Below are 22,346 nucleotides of genomic sequence, written 5' to 3'. Positions count from 1 at the left end.
ATCTGAGACGCCCGGGAGCAGAGGCACAAGGGTGCTGAGGGAAAGTTTTATATACAGTAGTGTTGTAACCATACTGGAACTTATAACTTCGATACAATAACTAGAAATATATCAATATTCGATACCATTTCATTCATCTCATATCAATCAACCATTTCAATCATTGAGTGAGATCTACACTAACAGAACAGGTACTCAAAAACAACACAAAATGTGCATATTAGTCCTCAAACAAAGTCAAGCTTGAAACTTTAATTATGTGATAATCATGCTTTGCTGAGTTCAATAAATCTGGGTCATAACATTTTGTGCACATGCAGCCTAATGTCCACTTCATGACTAAGCTAGAAATATTTGCATTGTGTAATTATATTTTTCTCCCACTTGAACATGATATGATATGTTATGGATCACAACACAAGATATATTCATTCCTGCAACAATACAAAGTAAACTTGTTGGAAAAGGTAATTATCCAAACATTTTATAGTATGATTATCTTCTGGCTCAGTAACTACCAATCCCTGCCTACCATAGCTACTTATTTGAATAAACGTGCAGATTCCTCCATGATATAAAGGTGTATCACGCAGTGTTGTGTCTGACACCTCTATCGTTTTATATCACTGCTGAGTTTTATCTCCCGAGTCAAAGGCAGGAAATAGGAGCTTCTCTCTTCATGGTCATAGCTACTCATTGCGATAAACATGGTGAAAAGTTTTTAAAGTTTTGGTGGAATTTATTTTCACACTGCAGCATCTCCACTGCTTTCTGCGTCGGGGCTGCGCTCCTCCAACTACAAAACACACACAAACACAGACACACAAGTCCAGCGCGCTACATGGGATAGTATTGATAAAATCCGAACGATACCTGTCCCCACTGCCCACACGTACATACTATTATAAAGCAGTAAGAGAATATAGTAGATGGATAGTAAGAGACTAGAGCTGAAAAGATTCACACTCTGAATAACATAATGAAACATAAATGCCTTATGTGATGTTATCAGTCTCTTCTCTATATATCACATTCCGCCCAGCTGACTCATAAAGGTCTGTGCATGCCTGGATAAATGGCACCCACATTCTCAGAGTACGCTCTGAACCAAAAAGAAGGACAACTCTGTTTATGGAGCACTTTTTGATGTGTTTTAAAAAAAAGAAAAATGTCTTTAAAAAAAGTACAGATACAAAATATTAAATTTTTGCCAATATCCAATTTGCCGATATTTTCTCAACTCATTTTGGCAGATTGCCAATGCTGATATATTCACAGGTTTTTTTCCCACCGAATTGCAGAGAACATCGAGTGTCTCCCATAGTAGAAATAACATAATGCCTACTTATTTATGACAAGAGACAAGAGACAAGAGAAGACAAATGGGTTAAGATGGCGATGAGATTTCAGTCCCTTATGGTGCCCCATCTGTATGGGGATGGCATGGTTTTAGAGTGTCAGGTGAGGCTGAAACCACAGCTGGCTGTGAAGCTTGCCTGAGAGCAAAGACGGGCGAGGCCATTAAGAGTGACAATGCTATAAACCTCTCCTACAACCTCAAGCTAAAGCATGCTGTCGAGTAAGAGTGTAGAAAAGTCTCAGGGTAGACTTGTTGCTATGGCATTTTCAAGTCATATCCCGTTGCATGAAGTGTAGATTTATGTGGCAGCCTTTGCCATTTGATGCCTTCATCGTCAGCATCCATAACCATAGAAAACTAGAATTACCGCCACACGGTCATGTTGAGGTTTACATCCATGTCTGTCCAAGCATCATTTTATCCTATAAAGACATTGTGTGAAATTGTCATAATTGACTTATGAACTGTTGAATTATGGCACAAAATGTGCAAACAAAATGCGTTTTGTGAGGTCACAGTGACTTTGACCTTTTACCACCAAAGTCTAATCAGTTCATCCAGGAATCCAAGGGGGGTTAGTGCCAAAACTTGATATTGCATTCACAAGCATGGAACGAATGTGAGGACACAGTGACCTTGACTTTTGACCTTTGACGATCACAATCCACCAGAATTTGGTGCTTTCGTCCAGGTGGACGTGTGTCCCAAATTTGATGAAATTCCCCCCAGGCGCTCCCGAGCTATTGCATTTACGAGACTAGTGCCCCCGGCCACTACACAGAGGCATAAAAAAGAGAACTAATGACTTCTGAATAAATACTCTAATAACATAGCTTCTTTTGTTATGTAGCAAAATGGGAATGCAAACTGCATTTCATTGTGCAACCTTGTTGTACGATGACCAAAAAAAATGTAACCATGTAACTTGTATTTCCAGCTTGTATTTTTTCTTTTTCGACATTCTGAAAACCTGCAGCCTTTGAAATATGAATTTCTGTTACAGTTGAGCCTCGAGTCATCTTGCGCTAAATGATGCAGATGCAAACAGGCAGGTGGGGCATACCGGAGGGAAAAGATGGAAGTGGGGCACAGTCAGTCTGCCCTGCAGACACTTTGCAGTTTTTATCACTGCTGCATCTAAAAAAAACAGATCAAGTGTGACAGACTACTAGATTCCCCTTGCCCTGCCCAACTTTGTGCATAAATAGATTCCTGTTGCCTTTAAAGTTAATGGAGATAATAAGTACAGCATAATTGGAAATGGTTGGACCAAATTTCACCATTTAAAGAAGTGGGGGGCGGGGCGATGCAAACCCTGATGAGTTTGCACGCCTGCCGTTGGATGCTCATGTGCACCTTCTTGCACATATACAGTACGAACGTGGAAACCCACTGGTAACAACACTACATTTCACTCTTAGAGTTTAAAATCTACACGGGGTAACTTTAAATTTCAAACTGGTGTATATATTTTCAATAAGTGAGCACCCAGTTAAGAGTTTGATGAAAGCCGCTTCAGACTAGAACTTCCCCATCTTCTCCTACTCTCCACAAATACTCTCCCTGCCCTCCTCTTCCTCCCCGCACTCTGCTCACTGTCAAAGCATCCTCATGAGATCTCATCACTAATGAAATCAGTGCACCCCTCCAACTCATGTAGCTATGGCGACTATTTCCCAACTGAGCTAGGTGACCTTCTGTGAAGGGAAAATGCGAGCAGATTATAATTCAACTCAAAAAGGACGAATGTATTTCATACACATACATAAATCAGATTCAATGTACAACTGGTCCCCAAGAGGGTCATGCTAAATAACAGTACAGGTCAAGGCGTGGATGGAATTGTTAAATGGAAGCCATTGTCAACATTATCTCTACTGACAGGCTGCCCTGTTTCTTTTTCAGATTCACCATTTTTGTTACTTCCATTCTATCAAATGGACAGTTAGAGACTTGTCTTCTGTACACTTCTGAAAAGCTGCTGAAGGTGTGCTGTCAAGTGTCAGTCTGTGAAAGGTGAAAGCTAAAATCCTTCAGGGCCTGAATCTGTGTGACAAAGGGGGCTTGTAACCGTATACCTGTAAACTAAAAACAATGCCAAATGAAAGCACTGACAATTTTGCATGCCTTAAAAGGGCACAATACATATGAAACTGTAGGCTTAGAAGGTGGAGGGGTTTTAGAAGTTTCTATGAGAAGTTTGATACTTTAGTCTACTGCTGGGGCCACATTAGAAGTCTACTGCAACAGTTTAATGTTTCTAGCATACCTTACATACCAGTAGAAATGTAGCAGTCCTTGTAGTATTGCATGTATAGTGCATGTGTGGTTATACATGACAGACTACAAGCACTTGCACAAACATTAGCATGCTAATATATCAGTGGCTGTGAAGGAGCAGTGTCATGGCATCGGGTGGGTTGGATATGAAAATCCTTTGATGGTAGTGAATGGTGTAAGAACAAAGATATCTTCTCAGCTAATAAAAACTGTATTTAAAAGAATGTTGCCTCTGTGAATACAGTCTAGATTTAGAAAACATTTAGAGTAATGAAGTGAAAAGACATTTAAAATTACTGTAAATTAACTTAAGAGCTGGTTTTGTAAAAAAAAAGAAAAAAAAACATTTTCGGTAGCTCAGTCATTCTAAAGGTGATAAACCAAACCAAGCTGGATAATGTACAATAGAACAGTCTGATAAGGATGTAACTACACAAACTGAAGAGTTCTACTAATGACTCTGTAACAGGAGCCATCAAGACCAGCCTCTCCATTCTCCCCCATGGGTCCGCTACAAAATCCATCTCCTGTGCCGATTTATTAGCCAATCCCCAAATCCCCATAGTGAGATGAAATCAACTCATGAGTCACAGTCTTAAACCGACTAAAAACTTTTCAATTTCAAAGACGCCTACCCTGTAGGCTTGTGTGTTGGCAGTACAAGACAGATGCATTCTTCATAGAGAGCTCGCCATGGTCAGTCGGAATTCATGTCAGTTCCAGTGGATTACGGCAGAAAAAAAAGATCACAATGTCCAGCAAAACAATTCCTGCAGCTCAATCCACGGTCCTGCTGTCCACGTCTCTGCTCAGAATAGACCGTACACTGAGTTTTGACAAAATGTGCTGCAGGCTATGTTGTTTACAGTCTACGTTTGCTTGTGTTCGTCATGAACACCAGCAGTTCCCCATGCAAGCTACAAATGGGAGCAGTATATTATATTATTGTATTTGACTAGTGAAAAGTTTAGTACAAAATGAACATGTTCCATTCAACTACACTGGGATATTCCAACAAGCAGAATTCAGATGTTCTTTTTATTATCGATTTACACAACATAATTGTGTATCATGATATCTCGATTAAGTGTTTCTTCAGCATACGATTCCATTTAAAGAATATAAATGATCGTATTGTATTGTCGCCCAGCCCTAGACATATTTTTGCAAAACAATGATCGTAGAAATACACAGACTTCTCAAAACACAAATGAAACGCATGATGCCGATTACAGATGACCTTCCTTAATTACAAATTTGACTTAATTTACCTTTATAATTATCATAAGACTAAAGCTGTATTCTACTATAATTTATTATCTGGTAGTGATTCGACCATACGTGCCAACAAACACATGTAAAACATGTATGCAGACATTTAATGCAGTAAAAACAGAACCACATGCACAACCACTATCCGTGTCTGTGACCGTGGTCACACTTGGCTTTTCAATGTGACTTTTGTCATCCACTCGTGCCAGGACGCATTAACCGTCAAGTGTGCATGCTCCGAGATCTTGTTCGCATTGGGATCCGATCCGCATCCCTTTGGGGGCCGAGGGGATAAAGCACGGACTGAACTGCAACGTCCACAGTTCAAGTCTGCCAGGGAACCGCTGTCGTCATTCCCCTTTTCTTTCCCCTCAATTCCTGCCATCGCTCCACTGTCAGAATCCCAAATAAGAGCCACACAAACATCCCAAAAATACTTAAGGTCCAATACTAACTGTCACTGTAATTATGGCTCGGTCCTCTTTACCATGCCAAATGTTTGACGGCCTCTCCTTCATTTGATGCAATGTTGGAAATATTCTACCGGCAAATCATTCAGGACCAAGATGCCGAGAAAGAAGAGTGCGAGAAGAAGAGAGCGAGAGGAAAAGACAGTAAGGGAGGATGGAAGGAAAAGAGGAAAACTGGGGAGTAAGTGTGTCAGTATGCGCACAAAGCAATGCTGTTATTTGTGTGCCCCTGTTTGCGTCAGTGAATGTACGTCTCAAGAGGACACACTGATTGAAAGAGAGAGAAAGAAAATAGGTGAAGGGAAATAAAAGCGGAGGGGAATAATCTGAGAAACTAAGCACCAGGTGAGGTGTTGAGGCCTAGTATGACTGACGGTTACCAATGACTACAGCGCAATATGAAACCCTGATCGTGTTTAGGAAGCCTTGTAGCTTGGTGTTCATTGTTCGCCCATTTCCTCCAGCGGGTGATACCTGCTTCTATAGAGAGTCGGATCATCACCAGGTGAAATACGATGTATTGTTGTCCAGTCTTACAGGACAATTGAGACCAAAGCAATTTTATTAATTTCAAATAACTAATACAATTGACTAAAAACGTTATAGGGGGCATTCTGGTGGCCTCGGGTTTATCAAATAAAAACTGATTTATGTATTTAAAAGTATATGGTTTACTAGAAGGCAATGCATTTACAGTGTATGCATGGTTAAGACCAATAACAGCCTCTCATAGTGATGTTGAAATTGAGTGGGTCCAAAATAAAATGTGTGTTCTGTGAAAAGTTGTAGTGTTTAACTCTTGTTTGAGGTTAGAGTATATGGTTACAATGAGCAGAAACACACACACACAGAGTGCTGACATTTAATAGAAAGTCACTGACCTATAGACAGCTTAAAATCTCTGTTGAGAAAAGTCAAGAGGCATCCACTCAATAGTTCAACATTTTCAGAAATATGTTTCTTCTCTTTCTGTCTGGGAGGTTTTTACATTTTCCCTACATTCTTTGAGACTTTGAAAAAAAACCTGGATCTCGTCTTGTGTGAGACAAATGAACCGGTAGGAAAATAGTGACCAGTAGGTTTTTTGGGGGGAATTTTTTAGCAGCAAGGTTGTTTTTTATTCGTTTCAATGTTGGTTTATCAGGAAAAAAAAGTGTGTGTCCCCTGGAAGATAGTGAGAACTGTGTCCTTTTGGATTTAAATGAGTCAGAGACGTACCTCAACATCACTCTGTGTTCAGGGCTTTGTTTCTATTCAGACCCATGTGTAAAGACAACAAGCAATAAAACATTAAGCACGGGGCTAATTGATGGCATACCCAGTGTTTTACTTTGCAGTGGCACAAATATTTCATCACTTCCCTGGAAGAAAGCATTAGTGGAGCTCTGCCACATGTGCCTTTTAATGTGAAATAGATGCTGACTAGTAATCCCTGTTTTCATAGTAATCTCCACAGCTTTTGATACAGAGATCCTGACGGAAAACATAAATAATTCATGTCTGTATCAAAGCTATCAGCATTCCCAAGACCAGACCGGTGGCTAGCCCAGCCAGAGTCTGCATCACCCTGTTGAGTGTAATCTGATCGGTACAGCACAGCCAGCCAAGAGCTCGGGGAATCACCCGGCAGCAAGCAGTCGGCCTGGAGAGGCTCTGGCTCGTAGCTCTTTACAAGGCTACCGTTAGAAGGGTTTTCATGCATTTTATTAGCCCAGCATGTGACCAGTGATGAAAGGGAAGCCAGGGGAGAACAACTAAAAACAAATGCATGTTCCTGCTGGTTGAAATTAGTTGAGCACATCTCCTCTCTTTTATGAAGCAATAATGTTTTCCTAGAGCCAGTCACACTCGCCAGCCTGTGGTTCCTGCTGGACAATGTCCAGCTTTCACATTGGACCAATACGTTCCCTAAGATCCCACTTTACAACAACAGTGTTCATACAACATCCAGTTGTGAACTTCAATTTCAATCAGTATTTGCTTCGTTTGGACATAACTTCTTCTTACAAAAGGTTGTATTTTCTTTCTGTCTGTGCAGTTTTGATTGAAAGCGGCTGGATTGTGTAACGATCACAGAGAATTGTCGATCTTCCGAACAAAGAAAGCAATTCATGCCACCACTTTCTTTGATGAGACATTAAAAAGTGACGACCATCAATAAAACAGATTTGCGTTGTCACAAAAAAGCAGCAGAGCATTTGTATGTTTAAGTGTGCCAGCTTGGGCGCTTTTTGGGGCAAATTCAACTCAATGAATATTTAACCTGTAAACTACAATTCACAGTGTGCACAAATAGGCGCTGGCAAAAAGTTCAGAGACTTTAACTAGAAGACTTCTTTGTGGCCTACGCCATCTGTATTGAGACGTGTATCAATGGAGACGTGTGTATTTTTTCTTTTCTTTTTTTTAACATGTAAAAAAGCTAAAAACATCAAAGTATTAGATAGAATATAAGAATTAGAACAAGAACACCCAGCCACCATATAAGACAAACTCATTAACATAATTCAGTATTGCATGTTAAAAGAGGTGGAGGAAAGTAGGAAGAGTGAACACTTATCAAGTCCTCTCTTTTTCTATTTTATAAAAAAAATCTAATATCAAACAAATATTTTAACTTTCCACCTCAGTGATCAACACACGCACCCTGATCACATCGATCAAATAAAAAAATAGGTATTCTAAACAAAAACAATTCATCAGAAAGAAACAGAACAGCCTACATAACCGTCTCCTCATCCCTCTCATATCCATTCACTGTTATTTTTTAAAATGTGTATAAACTTCTTCTTGTTTTCATTTCTTCCTTAGAGTTGTATCATTAATTAACTTTTTTGACTTGAATCAAATTATAATTTGCATTAGTCCTCACCAACTGTTTAGTGACTAATTGTTCAGATTCCTCTCAGATCATGCTGAGTCTCTCTAGTTTGAAAGAACTTGGGTATACCGTTGGGTTAGCATATATGTTTTGCTTGGTGCATGACCACATCTTCATATTCCAGTGCTTTTAATTTTATAAAGAGTGCATTTGTGTTTGATTTATATGCATTTGTTATAAGTTATATGGGACTGTAAAGGAACAGTATTCTGTCTATAATGGAGTTTGATTTAGAACATTTTTTTACTTTACATTATATTGAAATTGACTTTGAGCTGGTAAAAGTTAAAGAATGTCACTTAATGATTGTATTACAGACGAGGCTGACTGAAACAGTGACTGTAAATGCCATACAGTCGACTTGCTAATGGGTTCTGAGTAGCTATGAAGTGGCATGGATTTTCATGAGTGTTTTTGGTTGTACTCCATCCACTTGATGAATGGAACATAACCATATTCCATCCACTTGTATGACCAGTGTCCCACTGATTGTATGTTGAGAAACGTATTCTATAAAAGCGTAAAGTCCTTTTTCGATGAGATTGTTTTCTGTGCATATAGCTGAGGTAGGGAAACATTTTATCCCTTCTTTACATACATACAGTATCCATATCTTATATTATAAAAAAATAAAATGAATTAAATAGAAGAAAAGTCTTTACCTCCTCAGTATTTATATTTACTGTACATCTATTACCGTGATCCTTTTAAAACATATCAGCGTATGATCAGGATGAGGCCTGTAGCACTACCAGTTTGATTAAAATTGACTTCCCACGTCAATGTCCGCATAACTGACTTCCTAATGCACACGCTCATCTTTCAACGCCGGGTAACTCACACAACTCGTCTGAAGAACAAACGCAATACACGTTCCACTTCTGCCTGAATGAAACAGGTCAATGAGACCCAGACGAGGGGCTAGCATTCACATGTAATAATCAGCTCTGCCTGCCTTTGATGCTGTGACACAAAACACAGAAGCGTCCACAAATGATCTCTCATGACCCATTTCATTAGCCAAGCTAATGTTTGATGCTGATCTCTGCTAAAAGTTCGGTACCTTGTCCGCAATGTGTTCATTAGCATGTTTCTGGACATCTTTCACATGCCTGCAGTACAATAGCTGTGCAATGTGGAAGCCTGTGCAGTATGACTGGGGTTATATAAAGCCACGTACCAAAAAGCAGTTCCTGGCTCGCTCACTAACGCCCTTGGGATCTAATGACATAGCCAGGGGGTTATGCTTCGTACGGGCTGAAAAACTCACTCTGCCAACTCTCAGTAGTCAGTCACAGTAGGAGGAGGAGGACTGGCTGAAGAAAAATCAACGACTGTTAAATACAACGTCAGACTAGAGTGAGAGGCTAGAGGTACGTTTTCCAATCTGCTGCTGCTGAGGAGGACAAACTGTCCAGATGGTCCACCTTCCATCCCTCCTCCCTTCCCTCCTTACATGTTTCATCCCTTTTTCTTTGTTTTGACATTTCCTTTTCCGCCCACTGAATCGCCAAATCTTGATTGTTAATTGACAGAGAGAAGAGAAATCCTGATGCCCCTCTTCAATGACATCTCCACCGATAAAGACCCCCCCCCCCACCCAGCATCCCCATGCAGGGACAGGCGAGCTGGGAGAAATGCCATCTCCTCATCAAAGGATGCTCCAGATTCTTCTTGAGGTCTCACAGAAGCCGTGAGCAGCGTCAAGGCCCCGGCCTCCATTGTGACACATTTGGGTGATGCGTTGTACCATGGGGACCTTGTGCAAACCATCCACAGTCCTCTGAGGTGACAGATCTGCTGTCTTCCTCTATCCACAAGACTGAAATTAACTGTGTGTGTTGAGCAAGTAGCTGGCTCTTCTTATTAGCTTTCTACAGGGGCACTGCCTCAGAAGTTGTTTCTATCTGTCCTCTACAATCAGGAAATATGTCTTCTTTATCTAGCTTGCAGTAACAACTTGATTGCTGAGGGTTTTTTCCATGTCAAGATAGGCAACCTGCCGCTGCCTTGATAATTGGAAAAGTCTATCAAATGCATGGCTTGTATGTAAACACGCATGCATCACGCACCGCATTTGCACAGGCTGAGGAGTATCTGAACAGCCGACTATATGTGCTAAAAAGCTTTCAAGCCCAGAGGAGAAGTGGGCTGTATTCCTTGACAAGCAGCCGTAGCTCATCTGTGAGTTTGCAACGGCCATCGAATCGGCTTTTAAATCAATGCAAGCAACGCCGGGGGGCGGACCCACTGGTGTTTGGGCGATACAATCAATAAGGCAATATACCAAGCAATGTTGTTTTTATGAAACAATCAATGAGGAATTTTACATTAACCAATGTGCTATTTTTAGGTTACAGTTAAATGTAATTTACACAGAATGAAAAGACTTGTCACTTTGCGAGAAATGGGTGCAATCCTTTACTTCCCACACTTTAACTGCAGCTGTTCTGCTTTTTATGCAACAGCTGCTGCACTGATTGCCTTGCTATACGCTGTGCATCGTATAAACACCTGCATTGGTATTGTGATCAATGTGTCATGATAGGATTGTCTGCTGATATCCTACCCCTAAGGTGTGTTCATTTAATGAAATCCACACCAGATGGAGGCCGTGCGAGTCCAACTGGCAGCAGACGCTGAAATAAGAATTAGAAAAACGAGTCGACCCAATGGATGCACATTAAAACTACGACCAATCAAATTACCCTATTGGCCAAATGCAAATACTGGCGTGCTGGGCTGCTGTGTACAAAGGGGCCAGATTTGATTTGGCCTGCTGTTAGTGTTCCTGAATATGTGCTGGAGTACAATGTGCCTCTTACGTAATTAGCCTCCTGTGCAAAATTTGATTTGTTTGGGTTAATCTACGTGTAATTACCCTCCTGGAGCAAATCTGAAAAATGCTTGAATGATCTTCAATGAAGTTGAATTACATGAATGTCCTGTTAAATTGCGCTTTGTTGGGATGTACAAGTTCAATGGAACATTTTCACATCACATGGGTGCTTTAGTCCAGCACATCACTTTGCAATGTCACTTCCATCTGTGCTCTCATCACTCCCTCCCTCCTCCTCCTCCGTGTGACTTCTCTGCCACTGTGACATGGACCATTCTGTCTGTCGGCCAGACAAGCCAGTGTGCTTTCTATAGTTGACTGGACCTGAAGGCAAGTATCACTCATAACTACACAATTACTAGCCATTTTTTCTATAAGAGGAAGAAAGAAAGAAAAAGGCGAGCTACTTGACAGAAACTTAAATCCGCAACAGTCACTTCAGTCACAGAGCTGACCTTCTCAGATTTCATTTCAGTTGATCTTTTTTTTTTTTTTATTTTCCCATCCTTCCTTCCCGGAACAAGTGAGTAATTAGAGCAGAAACATTTCCCCACACACCCGGGCTGTCAGAGTGCAGAGCTGTCGGTCTGTCTGCAGACAGGCTTCACTCAAACTGCCGTCATTTTACAGCATCTGCTCTGGTTAAATACTTCTGTGCAAGCTGTGTCTGGAGACCCTGCACTCGCCATGCATGCGCTAAGATTATCCACGCTGTTGTGTGTAGTGAGTCAGATTGTTGTGAGTGTTATTTTATATTAGTGGTGATGTAGCCTAAAGCTTTCCCACTGTATCTCTTTCCCTCATAGAGACCAGAGGGTATTATCAAACATGGAAAGTAGACTACCCGGTCATCCTGAAACTAAACAGTATTAATCCCTGAAGATCACAAAACACTACTTTTAAAGGGGGGGGATTGCCAGCATGTGTTGTGCTCGGGGTTACTCTCATGTGCATATCCTCTGTGACCTGCTGTTGGTCAACGCCTACCTTTTCTTTCCAGTCTCTGTTGTCACTCTTCACGAAGTAACCTCACATCTCTACCTGCCTAGTGTGCCACATTTAGTCTATTTAATAGACATGAGCACAAACACATAAGCCTGTGATAACTGTGCTTACTTATTCCTTTTAACTTTTCCTATTTATTTTCTAGAAATTAGGAATCATTTGCAGACTGACGCATCTTTCTGACCTACATTTAACAGTCAACTGTAAGCGCGTGTAAGCTCCATTATTATAAAATATATATATATAAAAACACACGTTATGCCATAACTTCAACGTAAAAAAAAGGCGTAAACTGCAATAATCTTATAATGATAATTTTGCGACTATTTCATTATTTTCGCCATCGACCGACCTATTTACTTTACCCACCGTGTCGTTACCGTTACAGTAGTGTATATAGTAAATGCTTTCGACGGGGCGACGCTAAAAGTGATGATAAACAGAGGTCGAGCCCAGGATAAACCCAGAATCGTATAACCTCCTCAAAGTTAGGATTAAATCCGAGCCGAAAGACTTCTCCGCTCTCGCGCGTCGGTCATGCACACAACGCCCATGTTCACCGAGGAAATTAGAAAGCGAGACAAGATGAAGAAAAGCAGTTTCCCCCTTGTTTTGCCCTTACCGTCGAAGACCTTGAAACGACGACGGCCACGACATCCTGGATTTCTTCAGCCCGGGTCGGTGCCCCGTGTCCACAACGTACGTCCGGTCCATATTCCTCGGTTTGAGGTATCTCTCGGTGTCCGAAAAGCCTCTTTGTCTTACGCGTTCGTTCTTGCGCACTACCAGCGCGTGGTGGAGCGGAGAGAGCACCGGCTGGTTCTGCCTCCACAGATGTTTGGGCGCCTTCTCACTCACGCCGGTTCCGCCGGCGGCAGCCAGAGACCCCGTGCCCACTGTCCCGGAGGCAGGGTCCATCCTCCTTGCCACGTTGGTTTCAAAATATTTTGCACAGTAAATATACACTTTAGAAGCATTCAAATGGCATGACCCGGGGGGGGGGGGGGGGGGGGTGATGAGAGGGAACCTCACAGCGAGTTTTTAGAAATTTAATTTTTTTCAAAATTAAAATAGCTCCAAATGCTAAATTATAGGCCTTACCCTGGAAGTAATCGAAACAACTTTAAAGCCGCTCTGGGTGCTTCACGTCCAGTTTGATTTTTGGAGCTCGCGTAATGAGTTCAACTCCATCAACTTCATCCTCACTGCCCTGCAGATACACTTTGGACAGAGCCAAACATGAACCCAGTGACGCATCACGAGGTGGACCTACATCTGCGGTTTGGAACGGCCAAGTGTCCCACAATGAAGCTCCGAGGAGGGACTCGACTCAATTAAATCTGGTTTCCAAGTTCTCCCCGCTCTCTCCGTACACGCCCATTTCAGCAAGGTGCTCGTGCTGCTCCGGCGGCGGCGCGAGGACAGTCCTCGCGTGCGGATGGTCATTCCACGTTACCACTCAAACTTCTGAGAACCCCCCTTCCCCCCCATATCACCACCTCAGCTGCAGGTAACTTAACCCACGGTGTGCGTAAAACCAACTCGACATAGCCCTGTTCTTCCCTTCTCAAGTCCCCTGCAAAGAAGAAGCGGCGACGGGATATAGTGAGCAGGGTGATCCATAAAACATGAGCGACCCACCCGGAGCACCTCCCCTTTAATCCTCCACGAGTGAGGAGCAGGAGATGGGAGTGGACAGAGAGCCAGGTGGCCAAAATCATATAACGCCGAACCAGTTTCATTATCCAACAGTCCAAATAGGTTTATCTCAAAAAAATATTGGTTTGTGTAGAGTTGAAGACGAGGACATGCACTCAATTTAACTGACCAAATAAGCAGCATATTCGTAACAGCAGAAGTCAAACACTCTGCAGGTAAAATAAACTCAGTTCTACAGTAATTAAACCGATGTCAGTGTGCGTCTGTGATGTCTACGGGGCGCAGAGGAGCGCAAACATCCAGTCGCCCTGTTAAAAGCTCTCCTCCTCTATTTGTCATAATTTCCACCAAAAGGGGACTTTCGGGGAAGACTCTCCTTCCTCTCCCTACACTTCCCTTGCAGCTCAAAGCCCATTACCCTGGCACCTCGGAGTGTGCGTGGGGATTGCAGTCTCTCCAGCTTTAGCAGCAGAAATGCAATCCCCCTCAGACATGAGGTGATTTACAACAGAAGTGGCCGGTTAAATGAAACGCAGAGCAAAGCCTTGCGTGCCCACATCAGCAGCTCATGTGTGGACTTTGTGCTGGCCCACCTTTACCCAATATTGTGAAGTGAACCATACTCCCTGTGCTGATAGAGCAGCACGACTGAATACTACTGCACACACTGAGGACTGACCTCAAACCTAATTTGTATATTCATTTAATCTATTTTCCATTACTCTGACCCCAAACAAGGTCTCAGGGGAGATCGTATCCCGTCGTGCAGTAGGAGTCACCTTCACCAAACAATGTACCAGATGGGCAACTTTTAACATGTGCACACCTTGCATAAGCATATACTGTATATGTGTGTCATTGGATTTAATGGCTCTGTAAACATCAAACACAGTGACATTTAGAGCTGTAGATCTGTCAGCACTCAACATGAGTGCTTCAAGTCATGAGGTGCTGTCAGTCAGCGTGATGAATGTACTCTATCATTAATATGTTTTGATACACAGTATGTTATATTCAATTTCTTTTATATTGTAAGGCAGTACTCAATAGACAAAAGTTGCCCCCCTTCCTGCCAAAATGTGTTGCTTGTTGCTACATGTCGATAGGTCAGTGAACGTCACATGATCACACATACAAAATAGCTATATTCCAGAAGTTTGGTTTAAAGATGCTCGCGGCTAATTGCATGGATAGTCCCAGCTCGCGGTTCTGTGCATAATTGCCGTCATTGGTGCAAACGGACGCATTTTCTGTCCTCACCTGCAGACTTCAATTGTAACATCCAGGTGAAGTGGCTTCGCTTTCTACCAAGGACCATGACAATTTGCTTATTTCATTTTCACGTTTGTTTTCTTTTCTACTTGTTGAATTAGAGTGTTATTTCGGGATAATGGGATAATGACTGAGATAACTGGTAGTGGGTCGAAAATATTTAACGGAGCAGCCAAACCTGACCAATTCACCTCACAGTAAGTAGTTTCCGATTCACGACACAATTTTTATAACCCTTCCAGAATATAATTAAAATTTGAACAAACCTAAAGAAGATGTTGGTGTATAAATGCCTCTTCTTATCGTTGAGATGTAAAAAGTCTAGTTGCAGCCTTGTGTTCCCTTACATAGAAGAATGACCCAATCAGTTCCACACAATCAGCTGTACAGGGTTTAATTAAAAAAGAAGCACTTGTACCGGTATCTGCATTTACGTGTCTGAATTACTATCAGAAGATTAAAAGTGGGATCTGTGCATCTGTATCTGTAACCTGCATGTATGCGTTTCTAAAATCAAAAGAAAGTTGAGAGAAAAACAAATGATCTCTGAATTAAAGCGTATGACTCTTGGGATGACATTTAAGTGTTTGGGAATTCACTGATAGCTTGTTTTGATCCAGTATTAAGCCAATACCCAATACTATTATTGATGCTGGTACAGCCTTTTTCAGCATATTTATATCTTTTTCACATATTACTGACATAATGAACATCTGTTGGTAGGGTTTAAATCTGTTAATTTGTCGATGTATTGGTAATGAGTTGTGCCCATCTGTAAATCTTGTCTGCCATGCAATTATAAAGTTGCACTCTTTGATTGTAATTAAAACAACATCGATGTGCATGTAAACAGAACAAAAGTTAATGTGGTTTAATGTTCAGTTTGTAGTCTTGGGACTTGCATTTTACAGCACAATCAATATAAGCTGATGTACTTTGAGGCACTGAGGGCTATAGATTATGTCAAAGCTCTACCCTTCCTATAAATTAAACAGAAGCCATCATACTAAATGTTGAGTGGCAAATACAATAGTATTGGAACCGTTTAATGGACAGACAGACACTTTGTTTTATATTCCCATCATGAGAGCGTATAATGGAAACGCATTCTTGGTCCGTGCATTAATACTGCAGACCATCTCATTAGGCCACATATAAAGGTAATTCATTAACGTTGCAGTTGGACGGCACCTCTTCCATCCTTAATGTTTTACAGCTGTATATTTCCTCCTCACCGCTGTGCTGAATTATAGATGAATCAGGCTTGAAGCAAAGTCAAGATGTATGGCCTTTGTTAAAATTCTACGCATCGCCCATTTTTCTCTCTGCAGTCCATTTTTTCCTTAAACTGCTCATACTTAGTCTGTTGTGTTATGAAAGCAGTCCATTTTGCTTGATATGGTGGTAACATGATGGGCCGTGACTGATGGTTTAATAGGTCTGATTTAAAGGGCGGAATAACAATGAATCCAAGCGGTTATATAATCAAAGACGAAAACACTTTGATTTTACATCAGGTTGAGCTGTTTTGGAGCTGCAAGCAATAGTTTTGAAAAGTAAGATGACAAAATAAAAAACGTTGAAGTTCTACGAGATAAAATAAGAAAAGGCATTGACATAATTGAAAACAGTCGATACGACCGTCTGAAGTGGAAGAGAAAGAGTCAGGCCTGTCCTTTCTTTGTCTTCCTTCAAATCATTACACAGCCCACTTTAAAACGGCCCAATCCTTATCCAGCCGATGTAACCGGATTGTTAAAGAGTGGTCAGCTGTACACACTTGGGAATAGTTTGCTCTTTTCTGAAGGTCACATAAAAGGTTTGCTGACACTTATTCAGAGAGGATGAGCTGCCTCTGCTACACCTAATGCCTGACACTTTTTCGGCATTATCACAATGACTTGTCTTCACTACGTTTCTTCACTATGAGTTGCAGTTTCTGTCAGCGATGTGTGATACACCCAACTACAGACAGAAATGTTCAAATAAAGACAAAGACATACTGTATTTGTTGCAATTGACATGTTTCTTTGATATTATGGCACTCATTTTGAAGGGAGGAGTGGAAAATATTTCAGCAGTGTTGTGCAATGAAAATCACTCCGCCTGGCTGAAAATGTAATTTAGACCTAAGTGACATCAGCTTCTCTTTTTTCCCTTCTGAAAGTCCACAAGTCAATAACACTTTCTTCTTGTTTAAATTCTCCTCCACAACAGCATATTGTCTAATTAAAGCTCTTTTAACAAGCTACCGCCTTATTAATAAGCTCTACCTCACTGCTTGTTTTTTCAATTGCTTTTCCCTCTGTGAAACTCTGCAGGCCCCATCATTCTTGGCACACAGAGAGAGAAAGAGAGAGAGAGAGAAGGTCAAGACAGAAACATGTAGGGGAAAGCGGATGCATTTTCTTTCTCATCTGGCACATGACGCGCCACTGAACTGCGTTATGGAGATAGCATGATGCTGTTGAGGGAGAAACAGAGTCTATCGAAGCATGCCATCGCAATCAAAGACGAGTCAGAGGAGCACCACTTTCCCTTTGATTGACAAGAGAACTGCCATCTGTTTCCATGTACAATACTAACTCAGGACAATAGGGATTGATCACTGATTGTATTTCCACCAGTCTGGGTACATTTCTGGACCGTTTGCTATGTTTAATTATGAATTCCCCATTGGGCCTCTGTCTTTGATACAGAATGCCGTTTGCTTTATTGGTTTCCGTCTCCCTTCAGAGAATCGAGCTGGTCGGAGCCTTAGTGTCTCTGCCAAACCTCATGTCATTCTCGGGATGGGGTGTGATTCTTTTCTCACTTGTTGAATGGTCACATTTTCCAGAGAGAGTGCACACTCAAAGTGATGCTGGGCATTTCTCGCACATTCGTTTGTTTCCTCTTTGTCGTAAAACTAAGTAGTCGCCATAACCTCTAAAACGGAGACTTCTAAGGTCTACAGCCTGAACGATATGCTTCACAAAATGTCACACTAAAGCTTGGATAATTACAGCTTGAAATATATAAATAAATTAGATATTGTGTTGCTGTATAACAGTGGATTAATACAAATCACTGTGCTTAATCAGAAAATATGTTGCAAAGATTTTTCAAAAACAAAAATCTTCCGAGTTGCTTTTATCTTGTTGGTCATGTTCAAATGGTGAAATAACATTCCCTGTTTTGAGATCAGTAAGTGCCAGTGGTGACAAACATAAATCTATTGGGCCTAGTTATTTGATGAGTCACACTTGTAGCCAGTCAGGCATCATTTAAATACCAGTGGTTTGCATGTTATTAGTCCACTACACAACAAGCATACTTTGCATTACTGCCAACCATTTTTCAAATCATACCGTAATTGATGTCCTACCTTTCAGGCAGCCATTTGTTTCTGGTCATTTCAATACTGTATGACACTTAATTAGCAGAGGCTTTTTTTTTTTTAAACTAAAAAATGAGAATGAGAATGTGGATGAGTGAGAAACTGAAAAGAGTGTAATACAAAAAGATGTCGAGTTGCATAACATCTCAGTACAGTGCAGACTTGTAGCAGAGCTGAGTTGCTGTGGCTTTTTCATTTTGCAGGGCTGAGAACCTCTGCTAACTCGTCAGTCAGGCTCACGATAGTTTCTTTGGGAAAAAGAAACTGTTAATAATCTCCGCCACTACTGTATATTTCTAACGGCTTACTTCGGCCTCTAAAAACAGTTTTCCCTTCTCACTGCTCGTTCCACAACATTGCTAGAAAACCAAGTGTCCCCGATTGTTACAAGGGCAACATGGCTCTTCATTAAGAGTTAGCCTGAGGGTTGGGAGGCTAACTAATCTAAGAGCAAAATTAAGACTGGCTCTTGGACCCGAGCGAGCCCCATTTGGGGTTCAGAGCGAGACAGTTTAGTGTAGAGCATGTCATAAAATGGACTTTTCAGAATAAAATATAATTAATGCTTCATACATGCTATATACCAAATTAACGAAGAGATTCTGTTCTACACTGTCCTGCAAGCCAGTGTACACACTCCAAACACAATTCTAACCAAACTCAAATAAGCAACTAAAAGAATGTTCACAATATCACTCTTTTTTTGCCATTGCTGAGCCGACCACACACTCCGGTAGGCGCTAATAAGAAGATGCTAAATGCTAACACGGAAAACCGAAATAGCAGAAAACACGCCAATAACACACTGAATCCAAAGATATCTTCAGTATTTCTCTAAGTCAAACCACCACAGAGCTGTGAGCAAACAAGCACCAGAACAACAAACCGCTTCACCGCTAATATTTCATAAACTCCTTACCTTTGTGCTGTTTTGATGTAAACAAAGGCATAAAAAAGAAAAAGCCCAAAACTGCTGTATTAGGATGTATTGAACACCATTAGTAATATACAAGTGAAATATGTAGTTTGGTACATGAGAAAATTCAAATGGCACACATGGTGCCCAAATGTGTCCAAATGCACATTTTGGAAACCTCGCCTAAACTCTCTGTACTAAAACCTATCTAAAGTTGTTTTGCTTCACTTTAGCAAAGTCAGACTTTGCAGAGAGACTGCTAACATGTTGTGCTATGATTTGTGAGAGTTTTTAGGCTAGCCAGGGCCTCATTTCAAGAAAATAATAACAATAAAAGTGCTTTTTTTTCAGGCGAACCTGAAACTTTTCAATTTGAGCTGTGTGCCATCTTCATTTACTCTTAACCAGTAACATATATACTGATATTTACACATCTGATCAAATCTCACATTTTTTTTTTTTATTCTCACATCAAAATTATTAAAATAGACCTTGTAGTTACAGAATTACAGTCTCTTGAGTATGGGCATGCAATTTTCGACAAAAGGCCTAAAAAAAGGCTTAGGGTCCAAGAGGTTTTAACAATGCAGCTGACTATCTAATCTTGGATACATACCCAATAGTCTATTACTATACAGCCATAACATAACGTTGACAATGAATGACAGTGATGAAATGTGTACTGTGATGGATTGAAAGAAGTCTCTTTGAATAGATTTTTTTACCGTTCTGAGAGGAAAAAGCCCCAAATCTCAACATGATGCTTTGGATTACAAGCATGCAAGCTACACAGTTTGTAGCTGATGAGAAAACATTACACAGCCACCAGTAAACGTGTAATTGCATTTCAACATGTAAGCACAGTGTCAGGCACTTAGAGAGAGAGAGAGCTGTGTCTTCACTCACTTCAGACAGCTGCTGTATTGATTAAACCACTCCACTCTAACAACCCCCTACTCTAATTACCCATTCCACAGAAAGATATTCTGTACTTGTCCTACCTGCTGGTGTCAGCGGAGGTGATGGCGATGAGTGGCGGGGTGCGTAGTGGCAGTGTTGTGGGCCGTGGTGGAACTGTGACTGTGTCTGGTTCTGGCTTGCGATCAAGGTAGTACTGCTCTGCCTGTCTAAAGGCCAAAGGGGGCAACTGGACCGTCCGGCAAGACAGCCTCCGCACCAGGAAGGGCTCCATGCAGTTGACTGGCCCCGGCTCTGGGGAGTCGGATGAATCATCGGACACCTGGATGAGGAGAAAAGAAGCTTGGGTGAATTCTGAATTCGAGGAAAAGATCGACCAAATCAGAATCAGAATGCAGAGATTCTTCACAGAAGACAGAAATGCCAAGTACGGAGTGTGGACTAGCAGCTCACTGCCAGGGTACTGCTGAGATGCCCCCGCCGGGCATGTTAAAAACTATACAGCACAGGATATACGTCCATCTAGAGGGCTGGGTTGGATGCCATCATTTCCATAGAAGAGTCAGACAGGTCACACAGACAAAATTAGCAGCTAGCTGGTGGACATAGTGGAGCATTTAGCTAGCACCTAAAGTTTTGTCCAAAATGATATACTTGTGAAGACTTGTTACCAAAACATAGCGATAAAGAGACCCAATACTGGACTTGCATACACCCAGTGGTCAGAAGTAGGACTCCAAATTGATCCTAGTGTTGCTCTGAAAATAGCCAGTTGTTAGCTAACATGTTAGCCATACGGTAACTTTAGTGCTCTGCACACGCACCCATTTTCACTTAGTATTGCTGATTAGACATCTAGTTGCAGCTGGGCAGATTACCAAACTTCATCAACCAATGAGAATGATGAAAGCGTAACCTCTCGCACCTGCTAACGGGAGGGTCTGACAGGTGTCAATCAAGCAGAGCCTCTACAGCCTCCTGACAGTCCTAATCAAGCAAATAAGTGGAAACACCTGTGTACAGTAGGTAGGCCTTTTTTTCATTATACCATATACTTTTAAAATATATTTTCTGTAACATAGTTACCGCTGCACCACCGGCCGACACAAAGCAGCATCACATGTTTCCCTCTCTTTTTAGCATCGTCACAAGATGCACTTACAGTAATTGCGTTCTCAAAGAGAACGCACACATTATATTTTACAACACAGTCTGTTTTTCTCATTTAAGTTCACAAAGGAGGTTAAGTCATTTTTCTCATGTATCTTTATGTCTGTATTCAAGTAACATTTGGACTCAAACCTCCTTATTAATCTGGGAGGCTCGGAAGGTCCCTATTGCAGAAAATCTGGTCTTGTTTTTCAATGTAGAGTCGACCAATAATGAAGTTGCTAACTTGATGAAGTTGCTGTGTCTTATGGGCAAACATCATATTCACAAGGTCACACACGTCTATTTGAATATACTGTATATCAAGTTTTATTTGCATTGTAGAGTTTATTGTTTCTACGTTTCCCCCTGTGTGTCTATTTAGGCTAGCCTGTGCATTTTCTAACCATCGATATTAGTTTGGCTACTATGACCAGTCCAGTCTTAGTTTAAGTGCTTATAGTTTTTGATCATTTTTCAGTTTTTTCCTACTGTAAATTATTCTTTGCTTTCACATCTTTAAGTTGGAAATTAATTAGCATTTTATTTTACTTCATTTGCATTTTATTGATTTGAGAACATTATTTGCACAAAATATATTTACATCTTAATTTACCTCCTGAGTGTGACTGTATGAATGGTTTATGTACTTCAAATTTCTGTGCATCACATTAGTCATTAATGAGAGAATAATCAGATGTGTCATGGGGAAAACATAACTGTGTTATTAACAAGATTATAATGCTTTTAGGAGGAAAGATGATGTCAGGGTATAATGTGTTGAATAAATTGCCAAGAAAGAAACAAATGCAAAGAATATGAGTAACTCTTATTGTTGAGGACTTAACAGAGGTTGAAATAGAGTCCTTGAAAGAAAGTCACTTGAGGAATAGTGGCAGCGCAAAGTGAAAACACCAGATCACATCGGGTCAAGAGGGGAGAATAG

At 41.1% G+C, this 22,346-nt stretch overlaps 1 protein-coding gene across 1 annotated transcript in view; it reads right to left on the bottom strand.

Annotated features, from left to right (window-relative positions):
• Positions 1–20,525, bottom strand: part of pde4d (phosphodiesterase 4D, cAMP-specific) — a gene marked incomplete at its 5' end in the record, with an annotated part of 134,812 nt that extends 114,287 nt beyond the window's left edge. Inside the window, one exon of the mRNA XM_079161208.1 lies at positions 20,335–20,525. Within this exon, the coding sequence (XP_079017334.1) occupies positions 20,335–20,525 (191 nt within the window). The remainder of the gene's footprint in view (positions 1–20,334) is intronic.
• Between the last annotated feature and the right edge of the window lie 1,821 nt (positions 20,526–22,346).

Source organism: Pholis gunnellus (assembly GCF_910591455.1).
Source record: "Pholis gunnellus genome assembly, chromosome: 6".
NCBI lineage: Eukaryota > Metazoa > Chordata > Actinopteri > Perciformes > Pholidae > Pholis > Pholis gunnellus.
The sequence above is the reverse complement of the archived record's forward strand: the minus strand, read 5'-3'. Positions and strand labels throughout refer to the sequence as shown.